Below are 19,410 nucleotides of genomic sequence, written 5' to 3'. Positions count from 1 at the left end.
TTGAAAGCAAACCCTAAATGTTAGAAGGCCTGGAGTACCTCATGTTGGATTGCTCATTAACCTTTCCCTTCGGGAATGCTTACATGGCCCAGCTGCCAGCCTTATAAAAGAGAGTCCCAGCTTATGCAGAACTGCCCTGCCTCTACCAAGTCTTCTAAGCTTTCAGAGTTTTGGTACCCTATTGAATACCTCAATGCCACCCGAGCAATATGATTCTTACTGCTATCCTTCTAAGTTAAACACCTCTTACTTACCGGTAGAGTTCAAGTGCAAACATCCAGACTAACGAATTACGACATGTATTCTCATATGAAACATCGCTTTTTGCTTTAGCATTCACTATGAAATATTTCAAACATTCACATGATAGAAAATACAAATACTCAGGTACCCACAACTCAGTTTTAACGAACTTTAACATTTGCCATATTTGCTTCAGATCTTCTGTAAAAAAATAAAAGAGTACTTTCACCTACTGAGCACTGTTTCTAGTCTCTTCTGTTAACTTGTACCGCTGTCACTCAAGTCTCTGGGACATGACTCTGCATCCAATGGCAAATATCAAGTGAACAAGCTACATAAATGGGTAAACCCAAAATACCTTCTTAGGTTCAATTAGGTGACAATGACAAGGGTGTACTTATCTATTAATTTGTACTCTTTCCTTGCGCACTTTTTTAAATGCTCACTAATGTTCAATTAAGGAGCCCTGGTGGCACAGTGGTTAAGTGCTCAGCTGCTAAACAAAAGGTTGGCAGTTAGAACCCACCAGCAGCTCCGAGGGAGAAAGATGTGGCAGTCTGCTTCTGTAAAGATTTACAGACTTGAAAACCCTATGGGGGCAGTTCTACTCTGTCCGATAGGGTTGCTATGAGTTGGAATCGTCTTGATGGCAACAGGTTTTGTTTGGTTTGGGTTTAATGTTTAATTATTGATCTGTTCTAGACTCTTAAAACCCTTAACTGAATAAGTCTCTTGGGTGTAGTTTCCATATCCTAGGGCAAACATCAAGCAAGCAAGCTTTAGGACTACACAGCCCCAAACAGGGAGTTTTCAGGAGGGAATACCTGACAAGTGAATTATTCCCTGCTACTTCACCAACGGGTTTTATGGGTACTTCACTTACTTCACCAATGGGTTTTATGGGTACTTCACCAAACAAATGTAAATGGTCATTTCTCTGAGCTGCCTTGGCAGATCCAGTCACAGTGAAATCCCAAAAATCCCAAATCCAAAGTGCCTAGAATTACGGAAATGTCACTATATAAAAGGTACGATAAGTACAAAGGTGAAATCTGACTCATTCCATTTTTTTTTTTAATTGTTTTTTGGCAGTCCAGGTTATTTATAACATTAAGGACAACTCACAGATTAAAAATCTGAAAAAGCACAGACTGATTCATTATTTTGTGAAAAATTCCTTTTTGTACTTTATCACGCAGCTTATACCGCTACAATAAATTTCTTCTATGTTGTTTTTAAAAACTGAAAGATTGTTCTGAGAAGCACACAGCAAATACAAGTCGGTCCAGGTACAGAACTCTGGGAATGGGGTTTTCTGCCTGCCACATCCTGCTCCCTTTCAACCTCTGTCTAGAAGTGAGGGGACATGGGTGGCTCAGTGGTAGAATTCTCGCCTTCCCTGCGAGAGACCGGGCTCTGATTCCCAGCCAGTGAACCTCACGCTCAGTCACCACCCATCTGTTAGTGGAGGCTAGTGTGTTGCTATGATGCTGAACAGGTTTCAGTGGAAGAAAGATCTGGCAATCTGCTTCCAAAACTCAGCCAGTGAAAACCCTATGGATCCCAATGGTTCGATCCACAACCAATCAGGGGGTTCACGGAGGACCAGGCACCATTTTGTTCCCTTGTGCATGGGGTCACCATGAGTCAAGTGTCGAATTGATGGCAGCTAACAAAAACAACTATAGAAGATACATCAAAATGCTCTAAATAAGAGTTTCTGAACCTCAGCACCACCGACATTTGGGGCTGGATCATTCGTTGTAGTGGAGGCTGTTCTGGGCATTTTAGGATGCTTAGCAGCATGCCTGGCCTCTACCCACTAAATGCCAGTAACACTTCGACCCAGTTTGACAACTAAAAATGTCTCCAGACATTTCAAATGTGCCACCTGGGACAAAACTGCCCACGGTAGAGAAGCACTGAACTGGCCAACTGCTTACCTATATTAAATATAAACTCTTCCACGATGATGTTGTTGTTAGGTGCTGTCGAGTTGGCTCTGACTCATGGCAACCTCGGGTACAACAGAATGAAACACTAACCGGTCCTGCGCCATCCCTCACGATCACTGCTGTGTTTGAACCCATTATTGCAGCCACTGTGTCAATGCATCTCATTGAGGATCTTCCTCTTTTTTTGCTGACCCTCTACCAACCATGATGTCTTTCTCCAGGGACTGGTGCCCCTGATAATATGTTCAAAGTATGTGAGATGAATTCTCGCCATCCTCGCTTCCAAGGAGCATTCTGGCTGTACTTCTTCCAAGTCAGATTTGTTCATTCTTCTGGCAGTTCATATTGTATTCAATATTCTTCGCCAACGACATAGCTCAAAGGCATCAATTCTTCTTCGGTCTTCCTTATTCACTGTCTGGCTTTCGTATGCGTATGAGGCGACTGAAAATACCATGGCTGGGGTCAGGCGCACCTCAGTTCTCAAAGTGGCATCTTCCATAATAAGTACAAGCAGTTATTATAGCTCGGGCCCCCTGGGCTATGTCAGGAAGCAGCTATGAGAATCCACCTTTAGTCATCAAAACCATGAAGATTCCCTGAGTTTCTGGAGAAACCCCAAGAGTATGGCCCCTGGACTCCCTTTTAGCTCAGTAATGAAGTCACTCCTGAAGTTCACACTTCAGCCAAAGATCAGACAGGCCCATAAAACGAAGCGAGACCAAAGCGGCACACAAGCCCGGGGTAAGGACTAGGAGGCAGGAGGGGACAAGAAAGCTGGTAATAAGGAACCCAAGGTCAAGAAGGGAGGATGCCAACGTGTCGTGGGGTTGTTAAACAATGTCATAGAACAATATGTGTACTAACTGTTTAATGAGAAGCTAGCCTGTTCTGTAAATCACCTAAAGTACAATTAAAAAAAAAAAATTCCCTGAGTTTCAGAATCCAACCACCTTCCACATCCTGTTTTGATTCTTCATGGCTAGGTGTGAGGTCCAACCACCTTCCACATCAAGCTTTTACTGAGAGAAGCCCTGGTGACATAGTGGTTAAGTGCTACAGCTGCTAACCAACAGGTGGCAGTTCAGATCCACCAGGTGCTCCTTGGAAACTATGGGGCACTTCTACTCTGTCCTATAGGGTCGCTATGAGTCAGAATCAACTTGATGGCAACAGGTTTGTTTTTTGTTTTTCGTATGTAACTGAGGACCTGCCAGAAGTTTCTTTATGTAACTAGGTCATATTCAAGCTCCATCTAGAAAAATAAATGACTTACTTTATGGTAAATACATATATATTAACTTTTAGAACATTTTTTTTCTACTAACTACTTTAAAAATCAGAAGTAAAACTACTTTAAATTCTTATGGGGTTCAAAAATCACATATTTTATTGCTCAGAAATTCATTCTCGAATGTCCTGAAGACTATTATATTCTACTGGCTTTTGTCTGCTTGTTTCATTGTGTTTTTTTGTTTTATTTTTGCTAGGTAAATCTTGCAATGACTTTTGACCTAAAAAAAAACTAAGACATCCAAATGACTGGGACCATTTAAATACAGTCTTGGTCAGAAGCAGTAATACAGCCTAGAGCAGAGTTCCTCAGAATTCTGGATCTCTGTATCCTCTACCACGAAAACCCGTTGCCATCGAGACAAATCTGACTCATAGTGACCTATAGGACAGAACAGAACTGCCCCACAGGGTTTTCAAGGCCGTAGTCTTTATGGAAAGGAGCCCTGGTGGCATAGCGGTTAAGCGTTTGGCTGCTTGCTAACCGAAAGGCCGGCGGATGGAACCCACCAGCCGCCCCACAGAAGAAAGATGTGGCAGTCTGCTTCCATAAAGATTACAGCCTTGGAAACCCTATGGGGCTGTTCTACTCTGTCCTGTAGCGTTACTATGAGTCAGCATCGACTCGATGGCAATGAGTTTTAATCTTTATGGAAGCAGACAGCCACATCTTTCTCCTGCAGAGAGGCTGGTGGGTTGGAACTCCTACCTTCTGGTTAACAGCTGAGCCCTTAACCCCTGTACAACCAGGGCTCCTTGTATCCCCTATGGAATTTGGAAAACACAGGTACCCCTTCACTCATTTTTAAGTTGACATTTAAAATGTTTTCATCTTAAGTGTAAAGAGCTGCAAAAGATGCCACTTGTGGCATATAGATATGGGTTTAAATAAAACTGTACATTAGTCCTTTAAATGTATTCAGTAGGATCTAAATAGCATAAAGATTTGATTCCCATGATTATCCACTTTAAAGAAAAAAAAATACATACATAGATATAAACTAAGCTGCACAATACATCTTACGTACTTTTCTGTTTACGTGTCATATTCAACACATGCAAAAAAATACACAAGCAAGCACTTCTTCAACAGTCAAGAATTTTCTATTATTCCATTGTCCCCTTGACTTGTATCTCAATTCATCTTCCCCCAAATTTTATCCTCAAGCAATTTATATCTTACGCTAAAAATCTATTGCTGATTTCGGTATCATATTTTTGTGCAATAAACATATCTATATACATCTCAATTTCATAACATTTCCTGTGAGCCTAGAGCCCTGAATGCTTAAATAACAATTCCCCAGGCTGAGTTATCATTACAACTATTAGTGGTAGAAAATGGATTCCTAACAAGAAAAACATAACGTGCAGCATCACAATTATTAAACTGAAAAACGTAAAATATTCTTGGAAATACATATTTTAATGGGTGGAACTTCTTTTGCGCTTTTTTTTTTTTTCCAATTCCTTTATATATCTATGGATAAATATTGAGGCATTAACAGGATAAGACAGAGCTGAGCATCAATTTATTTCTCTTTTTTTCTTTTTGTAACATAAGCAAAAACGTGATTAATAAATAAGGAGATGAAATAAAAAGCTGTTTTGTTATATTGTCATACTGTTCTTTGAACTCTTTCCAGGTCACATGCCCAAAATCCCCGAGTGGTCCATCAAGGAAAATTACTTTTAAGGATCTCTCCACAGATAATTCAATTAGGTCCCCCTTCAAAGGACGAGACAGTATCTGAATTGCTAAAGGATTGGTGTCCAGTAGTTAGGGTCTTTTACTTCCTCCACACCAGCACCAACATCTCAAGGGTCCCTCTGTCTAATGAGTGGAGGTTTTGCTACCCAGAGGCAAGGTGACAAGGCAACAGTGTCTTTCTTTTGCAAAGTAGGAGAGGTACAACCGTGCAACGGAAGGTAGGAAAGGAAAACTGGCTCCCAGGGCATCCTCAGGCTGAGCGGTTTTAGGAAAAAGAGCATATGCAATCTGAGAATCTGGAAGCTGATTTTATTAGCACTCACCCATAGGCTGGTGTCTCTGGGGGGTGGAAATATTTAAGCACACAGCTAGTAATCAACAGGTTGGCGGTTTAAACCTACGCAGGGCACCACGGAAGGAAGTCCTGGCTATCTGCTTCAGAAAGGTCACAGCCATGAAAACCTTATGGAATGCAGTTCTACTCTGCATACATGGGGTCGTCATGAGTCGAAACTGACTTGATAGCAACAGGTTTGTGTTTTTTGCTTAGTTTGTTTTGTTCATATGCCTGTGTACTACTTGGAAAGTCTTTGTATACTCTCGTGGGTACATGGACCCCAGCCTGAAGGCCGCTACCCTAATTGACCTCTGGGAGGTCTCAGCCTAGGCCAGTTTTTTCCAGATCACAGGACTATAAACAAGGGCAAAAGGCACCGAACTGTGATCAACTAAAAGGGAAAACCACATATAACATGCCTTCTGATGTGGATGAGGCAATGGGAAGACACATCACCACCTACAGTGTATTCATGCCTGAACAATTAACTCTGAGTTCATCAAGATTCTAGGTCTAACTCCCAGCTTACAGGAAACACAGGGGATTGAAGAACAAGGTATATAGCACCACAAGAAAGCAATCAGCCAATTCCAGAACGTGAGACTTTATACAGACAAATGCCCCAGTTTCTCTAACAAATTAATGGTATGGGGGAAAAAAAGGGAGAGGGGGACTGTTAAAAACTAAAAGAGACTATAAAGACAGAAGAAACAAATTCAATGTGAAAATCTTATTTGGATCCCAATTCTAGCAAAACAGTTTTAGAAAACGCAAGAAGAGATTTAAGTATGCACTGAGTGCTAGACTATATTAAAAAACTACTGTTCATTTTAGAAGGTGTGATTATGGCATGGGGATTCTGTTTAGAGAAAACAAGTCATTCAGCTAGAGGTGGATACGGAATGTACGGGTGGAATTACATGTTGTCTGAGGTTTGCTTTTAAAAAATATCCCAATTTTCCAAGAAGACATCTGGGGGAAGACAGATGAAATGAGATTATCAAAATGGTGATTAGGATTGAAGCCGTGTAAATGGGTACCTGAGGGTACATCCTATAATTATCTCCACTTTTTAACACATTTGAAAATTTCTATACTACAAAGCCTTTTAAGAGAGGAGCAGAGGAGACAAAGAGAATAATTAGTGCCAACTATACATCAGGCTCTTGCTAGGCCCTTCCTAAGTATCATCTCATTTTGTTATTGAGGCAGCTACCAAAGAAGCCTCCTTCCCCATCTAAAGAGAGGCAGGGCCATTTAAAAAACTGGAAAATAAACAGGGTCGGTGATAAGACGGAGTCATTAGCACATGGATGCATCTAGGTCACACAGAGACAAAGACTGGAGATGCCTGGGCAGAGAAGTGTCAGAATAAATGTGTCTCCATTCTCGTATCTCCTACCATATGCTACTTACCCCTGCAGCAAAGCCAAGGCTTCCATCTAAGATCTGCCTCTGCAAATGAAAACAACATGTTTCAGTTTCCGAAGGACAACAGGCTGTTTCCTACAACAAGAAGAGGCCTTAAGGCCAAAGAGAGTCACTCGAATAAAGGCTGGCCCATTTCTGAGTTAGTGAGCCTGGCTGGAAACCCAAGCCCAAGCCTTCATAAGATGGGACAAGGACGGGGGGGCAGGGGGGCCTCCCATTCATCCCCAAGCCCATCAGTGTTCGTTCTGTGTGGTGTGTGGCTTGTACTGATCCAGGCATTGTCTCTTACCAGGCTCCCCCTATACATGATACCTATAACTCTTTAGCAAGTAGTCGTCCTAAAAGATGGAAAACACCAAGAGTTGGCAAGCAACCAAAACCCTCCCACACTGCAAGTGGGTGTGTAAACTGGCACAACGACTTTGGGAAACTATTTTGCAGCATCAACTAGAGCTGAACATATGCACACCCCCTGATGCAGCAATGCCACTCCTGAGTGACTGCCCAACAGCAGTGCATACTTGTGGATTCACCAAACACGTGGACTAGAAGTTCGCAGCAGCACTGTGGGTGAGAACCAAAACCAGAAAGTACTCAGTTGCCTAACAACAGTGGAATGGATACACCAATTACGGTATATCCATACATGGCATTAAGGACATACACATACACTATACATACGAAGAATCTCACGAACAGGCAGGGGCATTCAGTAAGCTGGAAAATGAATAGGGGGAAATAAGCCAAACCCAAGAATACATATTATACAATTAGCCCATTTATATAAAGTATAAAACCAGGGAAAACTACAGGCAGTCCCTGGGTTACAAGCAAGTTCCATTCCTAAATCTACCTTTATATCGAATTTGTACGAAAGTAGCAACAGGTACGGTTCGAGTCTAACATCAGTTCGTCAAATATTTGTCTTAGCATATAGTGTATAGTGTACCTGTATATGCATAAAAAACATTACATAAACACTTCCAGATACACTAAAACATCTTTAACATAATAAACCCCCCCCAAAAAACCCACTGCCATCGAGTCAATTCCAATTCATAGCGACCCTAAAGGACAGAGTAGAACTGCCCCATAGGGTTTCCAAGGAGTGCCTAGTGGATTTGAACTGCCGACCTTCTGGTTAGCAGCTGTAGCTCTTAACCGCTGTGCCACCAGGGTTTCCTTAATAGTACAATAATAACAGTAATAATGTTTAGATGCACATCATTATTACGAACCATTGCGTGTGCCTCAAATTTTTAATAAAATAGACTTTATGGGCTGTACGTAAGTCAGATATTTGTAACCTGGGGACTGCCTGTAATCACTGTTGTCAGAGATGAGAAGAGTCATTATCCTTGGAGTGGAAGTTGGGGAGCGGAAGGCAGCTGAGCAGTCAGGGAGAGGTTGGCGGATAAGACGGGTGATGGGGGAAGGTTGGGGGAGCAGGGTAGGGAAGGAGGGAGGCTGGGTGGCGGGCGGAGATTGGGTGGTGGGAGAAGGTTGGGTGGTGGGGGGAGGTTGGGTGGTGAGGGGAAGTTGGGTGGTGGAGGGAGGCTGGGTGGTGGAAGGAGGCTGGGTGGTGGAGGGAGGCTGGGCAGTAGGGCAGGATGGATGATGGGGGGAGGATGGGTGCTGGGGGGAGGTTGGGTGCTGGGGGGAGGTTGGGTGCTGGGGGAAGTTTGGGCAGTAGGGGAAGATGGGTGATGGGGGGCTGGGAGGTGAGGGGAGGATGGGTCGTGGAGGGAGGCTGGGTGGCGGAGGGAGGCTGGGCAATAGGGCAGGACGGGTGATGGGGGAGGATGGGTGCTGGGGGAGGTTGGGTGCTGGGGGGAGGTTGGGTGCTGGGGGAAGTTTGGGCAGTAGGGGAGGATGGGTGATGGGGGGAGGCTGGGTGGTGGGGAGAGGTTAGGTGGTTGGGGAGGTTGGGTGGTGGGGAGAGGTTGGGTGGTAGGGGGAGGTTGGGTGGTGGAGGGAGGTTGGGTGGTGGGGGAGGTTGGGCGGTGGGGGGAGGTTGGGTGCTGGGGGAAGTTTGGGCTCTGTGAGGAGGTTAAGCAATGAAGGGTACTAATTAGCAGGGAGCCTGACATGGCTGCTGCAGGGGAGGGCCCTGCTACCATTCTGTTTCTTGGTCTGGTACTAGTTTCAAGAACATTCTTGAAAATTTATCAAGCTCTACACTTACGAAATGTGTACTTTTCTATAGGCATCTTATACTTCAACAAAAAGTTGTTTCTAAAAACGTGGCCTAAGTTATGGATATAAGCTATACTCATGTGAACATGTTAAAGCCTAAGAAGCCAGAGCCACTGAGTCAACCACTTCCAGCCATAAGCAGCCTCTCCCCAGCTCTGTGGCCATGAGATGGATGGAAGGTTTTGACTCCAGTGAGCTAGACAAACCACATGCTTCTTCAGCTATGCCATGATGTAAACAAAGTTGTCCAAGCAACTAATCTAATCAAACTAGACAAATACAAAGAAGAATTCTGATAAAAATTACCCTAGCAGCCTTTATTTGCATCCTGAAAGGGGAAAAATTAAATATTTTTTTAAATCAATAACTCTGTTATTCCACTTTCAGACATTTATCTCGAGGGATTAATCAGGTATGGTTAAGTACTCAAAGATGTATCTCCATCATAACATTATTTCTAAGAGCAGAAAAAAAATGGACATAACCTAATTGTCTAATAATTGGGGAATATTTAGGTAAACTGTGGTACAGCTACACAGTGTGATATTATGTAGCCATTTAAGCAATATCCTCAAAAAAACCACTTAGGGATATAGCAGATACTTACAATAGCAAGTGAGAAAAAGTAGTTATAAAACATTATGTACAATCTGATCCCCATGATGTAAAGAAAATAAATATGTTCATACATACATAGGGTCGAATAAAAGTTCGAACAAATACGTTAATAGTTTTCCCTTTGGAATGTGAGATTAGGAAAGTTTTTCTTATTTCTTTAGACTTTTCCGTATTACAAGTTTCTGACAATTAGCATAAGATTTTTTAAATCAGGAAAATAAATTGTGAGTGGAACTAAAACAACGTTGATAACACAGTTGAGGGTAGATTGTTGAGTGCTTGCTATCCTAAGCCATTCTCACTACAGCCCCTGTTCTGGTGGGGTGAAAACTGAGCTTTGCTCGACGGGATGGAGCACAGCCCTGTGGGCTCATTCCTATGGCTCCCTTTGTCTCCCCATGCCCTACCCCGTCCCACCTCATCACACACACCTCCTGTGCAAGAAAGAGTTAACACAGCAGGCCTAAGGCTGCTATCTTGAGGAGGTCCTGCCTGCAGGGTCGGCTCTTGGCTGGCTTCTGGGAACTTGGCTCTTGAACCATTCCCTAACTGATAAGGAGAGCTCACTGTGCCTAGGCACAACACCTGTTTCCCTGAACACCTGAAAGTCTGGAATTTTGATATGTGCTATGCCTACATGACCACCTCCCAGCAAAGGCCTTGGGTGGCACATCCCTAATGAGCTTCCCCAGGCAGAAACATCACCCACGTGTTACCGCACTCTTTGCTGCTGCGAAAAGAGCATGCTTGGTGTGCCCTCTCACAGGAGGGAAAGAGCTGCAGACACCTGTGCACAGATTTCTCTAGACCCCATCTGTCCTTTCCCCTTGCTGATCCAATCAGTCCTTTCGCTGTAAGAAACCTTAGCTGTGAGGACAGCTATACGCTGAGTGCCACGTGTCCTTCTGACAAATCACCAAACACGCAGGTGGTCCTGAGAACTACCTACATGCCTCCAGATAGAGAAAGGTCTGCACAACTGCTCTTGCTGACCTGTTGATTACACTGAAGCAAAAACACCAAACCAGTTGCCATGAGTTCACTCCAACTCATGGCGACCTCGTGTGTGTCAAAGTAGAACTGCGCCCCATAGGATTTTCACTGGCTAATTTTCTGGAAGTAGATCACCAGGCCTTTCTTCTGAGGTGTCTTTCGGTGGACCCGAACCTCCAATCTTTTGGTTAGCAGCTAAGCACGTTAACTGTTTGCTCCACCCAGGGACTCCAGGTGACTATACTAAACGTGAGGCAAATTCAGGGCTCTGAAGTGCCAAGGACAGGAGGGCACCTCCACAGTAACCTATAACCTCTGCCTTCTGAAGAGCCCCATGGCACCGGCCAGCAGCTCCATGACGCTACTGACTCCCACTCACTAGAGTGCTGCATTTAACTCACATCTGAACGGCCAGCTCAGCCTTGGCTATTGCTGAGGCTTTTGCTCAGATTTTGCTCCTCAGTGCAGAAGAAACCAAAAACCAAAGCCATTGCTGTCAAGTTGAGTTGAGTCGATTTCGACTCATATCGATCCAACAGGACAGGGTAGAACTGCTCCATAGGGTTTCCAAGGAGCAGCTGGTGGATTTGAACTGCCGACCTTTTGGTTAGCAGCTGTAGCTCTTAACCACTGTGCCACCAGGGCCCCCAAAAGAAACCAGTAAGGATGCGAGCAGAGGCTGCTCTGCTCAGGATCTGGCAGAAGGGCAGGAAAGGACCCAGAAAACCTAGAGAGACTTCATGAGAAGGGGGAAAGTTAGGTAACAGCCCGTGTCTCTTGTGCAGGGACTAGGTTTCGAAAGCTTCCCCTCCCTGTCCACAAGAACTTGGGATTCAAGGGTTGTGTGTCTCCAAGTCTCCGGGAGGCTCAGACCTCCCACACAGGAGGCAGGTGGTGCTGTGGGGAAGTCAGGGCGACATCGGTGAGCTCAGGGCCTGCTTTACCGGTCTCTGTTGTGGCTAACACAGAGGGCCCGGCTTGCCAACTTGCTCGATGTGTTCCAGTTCCTGGATCTGTCTCACAGCACATTTAAATAAATCTACACAGAGCACTCATTTACCACTCCTGCAATTTCTAGGCTGCAGTCTGAACAAAACAGGGACTTTCCTCTAGTAAGCCAGCGATCATCTCTCTGGGCCTATAGACTCAGGGGGTTAAGGGCTGCAGAAAATAATAGGATTTCAAGTCTGTGAGGAGAGGAAAATGTGAACATGTGTGTGTAGAGGGGGGTAGGGGTTGTATATGCGCAGTATATGGGTGTGGGGAGGTGGTGGGATATAGATGCAGTATGTGTTGGGGGCGTTGTAGGAAGCTATGGAGGGTGTGGAAACCCTGGTGGAGTAGTGGTTAAGTACTATGGCTGCTAACCAAGAGGTCGGCAGTTTGAATTCACCAGGCTCTCCTTGGAAACTCTATGGGGCAGTTCTACTCCGTCCTATAAGGTCGCTATGAGTTGGAATCCACTCGAGGGCAGTGGGTTTGGGTTTTTTTTTTTTGGTTTTATGGAGGGTGTGGGTGGGTGTGGGGGGGTTGTGGGGGTATAGGTGGGTGTGGGGGAGCTGTAGGGGGCTGTGCAGGTGTGGGTGGGTGTGGAGGAGTTGTAGGGGGCTGGAGGAGTGGAAGGTGGTTGCGTCAGTACATGGGAGGATATGGGGGTGGGATTGTGTGTGAGGGTGTGGGGTGTGGTCATTGGTGGGGGTTATGGAGATTGTAGGGAGTTGTGGAGGTATGCGGAGAGTACGTGTAAGGAGTATGAATGTGAGGAAGGGATGCGGGGGAGTGGCTGCATGGGTGCACAAGAGGGTGTGTGGGGGTGTGGGGATGTGGGGGGGCATATGTGGGTGTGTGTGTGGCGATGTGGGGTGGGGAGGGGCATATAGGGTACAAGGGTATGAGGTGTGAGGTGTGGGTAAGAGACACGTGAGGGAGGTGTTGGAAAGGCATGCGGGCATGTGGGGTTGTGAGTACCTGGGGTGAGCGAGGGTGCTGGGGGGTTCCTGAGGAAAGAGTGGAGGATATGTAAACAGGGTGGGTGGGCCAGTGGGGGAATGTCGGGGCTGGCTGGGTAGCAGGCTGGGTATATCCACCCCAAAGGGGGAAACGGAAAGCCCTGGAGACGGGGTAAGAGAGAAAAGTGAACAGATACTCTTCCTTTCCCCTCACGTCTTTTCAATCATCCCAGCCCACTCAAGGCCACAGGAGAGGACAGTTACAGACAACACCGAATGTTCTTTTTCAGATGTGCACGTTGTCACCTCTGTTCCGGGCCTGAAAGAAATGCCATGGAAAATAGAAACCAGGTCATGGGCAAAAGAGGCTATATAACTGGGCTCCTCACTTCCGATGCCCTTTCAGTTAGGTCTCCAGAATCATGAGGGGGAAAGCAGACAGGGTAAAAAGTGTGTCTGCTGCGAGCAGAACCCCGTTCTCCCAGCCTGGGCAGGGAGAAGGGGAAAAATGAGACGACCGACCGCTGAAAAACAGCAATGCACACACAACTGGCAAGTGGCCAGTGGCATTAGAGTCTGCAATTCAATCCTGCCTTCGGGCATGGAATCACCTCGGAGCTCACCAAGAATCCTCGCGAACTTCCAGAACCCAAGCCGGTCAACTCACCTGTCCCCTAGAGAATATGAACACGAGAGCCGCCCCTGCAGCAGTCATGCCCCAGGTGAAGAAGGTTCCCAGCAAGGCCTGGAACACAGAGCTGTGGCCTTGGAGCATACTGGATACAGCTGGAATCAGAAGGAGATAGGGTCAGCCATGGGTGGTCTGTTTCAGTGGCACACACATACTCTGACAAGTTCTAGCACCTTCCACCCGAGCTGGCCTGTATCTGGTTCAGTGGAGCCCACAAGTCAGCACCAAGGCTCCATGGCAGGCACCTCCCTGCCACCATTCCAACATTCCTCAACGTCCCAGCACACAGGCATCTACCCCTGGTTTCTTCATCCCGGTCCCCCCAGGTATGGGAAATCAACTAAGTCTCAAAGCAGAGGTATGGGACACTGGGAAGATGCCAGCGAAGCCCAGGAAAGAGGTTACAACATTGGAAAATGGTTCCAAAGAGAAACACCTCAAAGAACGGGAACTATCCTGCCTGGAGAAAAGGCACACAGGAGGGTCTGACAGCAGCCTTCTCGCACATTCTGCCTGCCCCACCTGCCCTGACCATAGTCTGTGTGCTCTGTGGCCTCTGAAGACAGGTGATTGGCTCAGGTTCTCTCCTGAAGCTCTTCCATTGAATTCCTGATGCAACTTTCAACAGTTCCCCATGGCCCCTCCCTGTGACTACAAAGGATAAACTCCAGGTACTGACCGTCAGTACCCTCCCCACTCTTCAAGCCCCTCGCCCCACTACGCCCTGTGTGGTCACCATCCTCCAGCTCAACCAAATGACCTGCGGCTCCTTCAAGAAGCCCCAGACATCCTGTGTCTCTGTCCTGAACGCCTTCCTTCAAATTTCCAGCCATCAGACCCCAGCACACCTCTGCAACCCACTTGCTAGCACCTTCATGAAGGCTTCCCTGACCCATCCCGGTCCCTGTTCTAGAACACATCTTTGGTGGTTTTTTGTGCAGACTTGCCTTCATCTTTCATATCATTGGTTGCTTAAAAACATGGACAATGCTTTTTCATACTTGGCACTCCTCCAAAATAGGGCTTTGGGGTACCCAAAAAATACTTGTTGAATTGAAAAGAGCCAGCTTACCTTGATGGGACACTCAGCAAGGACAAAGAGACAGACCCAAAAATGGCACTGCCCCTGGTCGACTTAGCTCAGTGCTGCTGACCCTGGAGTCACACCACCGCCCACCAGGGGAAGAAAGGGAAGTACTGTTCCCTCGTGTTTCCACTCAGGCAGCCTCCCCTAGACTTTAACCTGCTTAAAATCCTAGCTCAGAAGAGTCAGGGAGTCAGACCTCTCGCTGTGGAAAGTTACAAGGTGGAGGAACCCATTTGTTGAAAAGCCTTGTGTTCTAGTACACAAACATCAGGGCTCAGGGCCTCATCTCAAAGGCCTCATTCAGCTCCCCACTGGCCTTCCAGCACCCACAGAGCTGGACACGACCCTACCAGGCTCAGCCCTGCCAGGTTCCGGTGTAGTCCTTGGCCTGCAGATCAACGGCTGGAGATACAGCCTCTCCCTCCTGACCCTGGAAGGAAACTGTGGCAGAGGGTGGCCGGGTCCCATATGCCAAAGGGCTCAGCAGCACAGCCAGGATTCAGACCTAGGAAGGCCAGGAGTCCAGGCAAGCCCAGGTAAGCCTGGACAAACCCAGATGAGCCCAGGTAAACCCAGATGAGGCCAGGCTTGGCACCAGGGTCAGGAAACCCCTAAGAAAAATAGCACCTATGGGTTCAAACATACCCCCATAGTCTGAATGGAACTCAAAAGAAGGTTTTGTATTTGTTTCTTAAACTAAGGCATCTAGATCATTATACCAGTTGTCTACTTCTAGCTGCTTAGGGATAAAATTTCAAACAGTATTTACTAAGCACTCTACAAAGAAAGGCCCATAGCTATCATTCTCTTACCACTTATCATCCAAGACAGGTTATAACAAAAAACATCCTTTTTTTTTTTTTTTTCTTCTTTTCAGTAGGGAATGTACCTTTTAACAGCTACAGAACAGAGCAAACCATTTACATAAGCCAACGGGCCAGACTCAAAAGTGAATTTTGTGGACAGAGAACAGAAGAGAGCTGGTGGGTGTTCCTGGTGGTTAGTTGGTAAGGAAACTCTCCTCAACCTGCCCCCTTCACACCCAAGCACCTGAGAAATAAGACAAAGGGGCACAGAAGGAGGACCGAGGTCTGCACATCCTTTCAAACCCAACAGGTACCACATTTATCATTGGCAATTCAAGCCCAGCGCTCCCCCGTAGAAGGTTCTTTCCATTTGCTGTTTTAAATCCTCGCTACTCAAAGGAGTAAGGAACCCTGGTGGTGCAGTGGTTACGCTCAGCTGCTAACCAGAACTGCAGCAGTTGGAACTTCCCAGCTGCTCCTCAGCAGAAAGATGTGGCAGTCTGCTTCTGTAAAGATTACAGTCTTAGTAACCCTATGGGGCAGTTCTACTCTGTCCTATAAGGTCACTATGAGTCAGAACTGACGCGATGGCGTCGGGTTTGGTGTTTTTTTGGACTCAATGGGCGGAGTTCCTCGGTGGTCCAAATGGTTAACGCATTTGGCTGCTAAACAAACAGCTGGAGGTTTGAGTCCACCTACAGGTGTCTCAGAAGAAAGGCCTGGTGATCTGCTTCCCAAAAATCAGCCATTGAATAATAAAATCTATTAAGAAAACATCCTGCATCCCACGTTAGAGAGTGGCATCTGGGGTCTTAAACGCTAGCGCACAGCCATCTAAGATGCATCAATTGGTTTCAACCGACCTGGAACAAAGGAGAATGAAGAACACCAAAGATACAAGGTAATTATGAGTCCAAGAGACAGAAAGGGCCACATAAACCAGCGACTACATCAGCCTGAGACCAGAAGAACTAGATGGTGCCCGGCTACAGCCGAGGACTGCCCTGACAGGGAACACAACAGAGAGCCCCTGAGGGAGCAGGAGAGCAGTGGGATGCAGACCTCAAATTCTTCTAAAAAGACCAGACTTAATGGTCTGAGACTAGAAGGACCCCGGAGATCACGGTCCCCAGACCTTCTGTTACCCTAAGACAGGAACCATTCCCAAAGCCAACTCTTCAGACAGGGACTGGACTGGACTATGGGATAGAAAATGATACTGGTGAAGAGTGAGCTTCTTGGATCAACTAGACACACGAGACTACGTGGGCAGCTCCTGTCTGGAGGGGAGATGAGAGGGCAGAGGGGGTCAGAAGCTGGCCGAATGGACACGAAAACAGAGAGTGGCGGGAAGGAGTGTGCTGTCTCATTAGGGGGAGAGCAACGAGGAGTATATAAAAAAAGGAGTATATAGCAAGGTGTATATAAATTTTTGCATGAGAGACTGACTGGATTTGTAAACTTTCACTTAAAGCACAATAAAAATTAAAAATAAATTTAAAAAAAGATTCATCTAAAAAACAAACAAACAAACAAATCAGCCACTGAAAACCCTAAGGAGCACAGTTCTACTCTGACACACATGGGGCTGCCATGAGTCAGAATCGACTTGACAGCAGTGGGTTATTTTGGTTGAAAGAAGTGGGAGTCCCTTCCCAGTACTGGCACTAAAAGAGGGCCCTGGGACCAGCAGCACTGGTTAGGAATGCAGAATCCCAGGCCCCACCCCAGATTTGCTGAATCAGAATCTGCTTCTTGTTAAACTCTGTAGGTGAGTCTTTGGCGTGTTAACGGAAGCACTGGTCTAAAACTGGAATAGCCTCCAAAGGGCAGGGGCTACAAGACTGAGGGCTGCGTTCTCCTGCCCTGGGACAGAAGGGTGGGGCAGATAAGGAATCCCAAGTGAACAAAAAGTTTTCTCCACTAAGTAGACTAACACCTTGGGAACACAGAGGGCCAGCCAGGGCACAGGGAAAGCAATTAATTCATGCAACAGGGCTCTGACTTCCTCCAGACCTGGGTCTTACCACCACAGGCCTTGATTAGTTAGCAGGAGAGAGTGCCCTTCTCGGCCCGCTTTTTTAAAGGTGCCAATACAACCCCACCTGTGGGCACCTACAGCAGCACTGGAGATGTTTCCAGCTGGAACAGGATTTCCTTTTATTTATTTATTTTCCTCCCCTTTTTAAGCCTACTGCTCTGCTTCGCAAGTCAGCTCCAAGAAGCTGGTGAAGTTGCAAAAGGGGAAATCGCACTTGAGCTGCCCTGGATCTTCATGAGTCTGCACACACATGCCCTCATTCCCAAGGGGATCCTGCAACAATGGATTTGGGTGGATACCGTGGTGGAAAAGTTGTCTAATAAGTGGTTACTCAAAGTGGGATCCGCGGACCACCTGACCCAGGGGATGTTTAAGATGCACACTTGCAGGTCCCCAGGCCAGATTTGCTGAATTAGAATCTGCCTTCTAACGAGATTCCCAGTTAAGTCTGGGAGGTCCTGCCCTTACCCAGAGAGAGTGGGGAGGTGACTCATTGTAACCACCTCTACCCCCAGAAGTCCTGGATCCCAGACGCCCACCCTGCATCAATGAATGAAAAGGGCCTCGGAAAGTCACTGTAGAAAGGAAGGCGTGTCAACGCCCTGCAGCTCACCCAGGAGACGGCAGAAGGGAGCCCCTCGGGCACCCTTCTCCCTCCCGGACACCTGCCTCAGCCGCCCCGCTTCTCCTCCAACCCCCTCTCTCCCAGGGCACCCCTTCCACACTCCACGCTGCTGCCCTTCCACGTCCCACACTCCTGCGCTGATGGCCCCGGTCCCCGGGCTCCGGCCCAACCCCAGGCGCTGAAGGAGAGAAAGCCGACTCACTACGGTGCCCTCTCCAGCCCCCTCTCCACTTCCATCAGCCCGCGCTGCGCTGACTGCCGGCGCTCCGCAGTCACTTCCTGCTTCCCTCCCAGCACACGTGTCCCTCCAGTCGCCAGGCTCCTCCCCGCCCGGCTGCCGCCGGCAGAGCCCGCCTGAAGGATAAATTCTCCGGTTCACAGCCTGCTGCAGGCTCGGGAACAGACCGGGCGGGCAGAACAGAGGGCCCTGAGACCCTGAGCATTCTGCCCCAAAGCACAGGTGAGCCTTTGCAGTTTTATGCGAAGCCACAGGCACTGCAGGAAAGAGCATCTTGTGGAATACCTGATACTATATACCTGATACCTGTCACTGCACCTTTGGCCCCAGGGCCAACGCCCTGGGTGAGCAACCAAGCAGCATGGCACCAATCTCTAGGGCAGTGGCCCTCAGACGATGTTGTTGGTGTTAGGTCCCTGTTGTTGGGTGTTGTCGAGTTGATTCGGACTCTAGTGACCCCATGTGACAGAGTAGAACTGCCCCATAGGGTTTCCTAGGCTGTAATTTTTTACAGAACTAGATCCTCAGGTCGTTGTCTGCAGAGCCGCTGGGTGGGTTTGAACTGCCAACCTTTCCGTTAGCAGCCAAGCACTTCACCATTGCACCACCAGGGCTCCCTTCCTCAAACTATAGGGCATCAGAATCGCCCGGAGGGCTTGTTAAAACACGATGCTGCCAAACCTAGAGGTGCTGGTTCTCTACGTTTGGGAGAGGGCCAGGATTTTCTGTTTGTAGCAAGGAGCTGTTGATGCTGCTGAGGCCTGGGGTAAAGCACCCAGCACTCTGCTGGCACTCAGCATGGCAGCCAGGACGATTGCTGTCCATTGACCCTCTCTCCTTGCATTCATCCATTAATTAATTCACTCACTAGACAGGTATTTATTTCTGGAGTGTCCACTCTGTGTCAGGCAGTGTGCTGGGCCCTGTCACCTGGAGGTAAACTGAACAGACGTAGCTTTGCCTCACTCAACCTTTCTTTCCTGCATATCTGACCACTGATGAGTCCTGGGGACTGAGATAAGCCTCTGAGCCCTGGGGCAGCAGTTCCTTCCCTGGCAAAGTGCAGATAACAAACCCGCTGGAGCTGGCCGTCTAATGGAATCATAGAAGAGACAGAAAAGACAGTTTATGGAATGGAGCCCTGGGCGAAGTGGTTAAAAAACTTGACTGCTAACCAAAAGGTCAATGTAGCAATG

General features: G+C 47.2%; 1 protein-coding gene across 2 annotated transcripts in view; it reads right to left on the bottom strand.

Moving 5' to 3' along the window:
- The window catches only part of SLC39A11 (solute carrier family 39 member 11), a 450,990-nt gene extending 432,711 nt beyond the window's left edge, over positions 1 to 18,279 (bottom strand). For both annotated transcript variants that reach the window (XM_023556945.2, XM_003417282.4), the window contains exons 1-3: positions 18,179 to 18,279; positions 13,394 to 13,512; positions 6,956 to 6,994 (exon numbers count right to left, since the gene is read on the bottom strand). In XM_023556945.2, the coding sequence (XP_023412713.1) occupies positions 6,956 to 6,994; positions 13,394 to 13,501 (147 nt within the window). In that variant the 5' untranslated portion in view covers positions 13,502 to 13,512; positions 18,179 to 18,279. The remainder of the gene's footprint in view (positions 1 to 6,955; positions 6,995 to 13,393; positions 13,513 to 18,178) is intronic.
- Positions 18,280 to 19,410: the final 1,131 nt, after the last annotated feature.

This window comes from Loxodonta africana, chromosome 18 (genome assembly GCF_030014295.1).
Source record: "Loxodonta africana isolate mLoxAfr1 chromosome 18, mLoxAfr1.hap2, whole genome shotgun sequence".
In the NCBI taxonomy this organism is placed as follows: Eukaryota; Metazoa; Chordata; class Mammalia; order Proboscidea; family Elephantidae; genus Loxodonta; species Loxodonta africana.
Note: the sequence above shows the minus strand (reverse complement) of the source record. Positions and strands in the feature narration are given on the sequence as shown.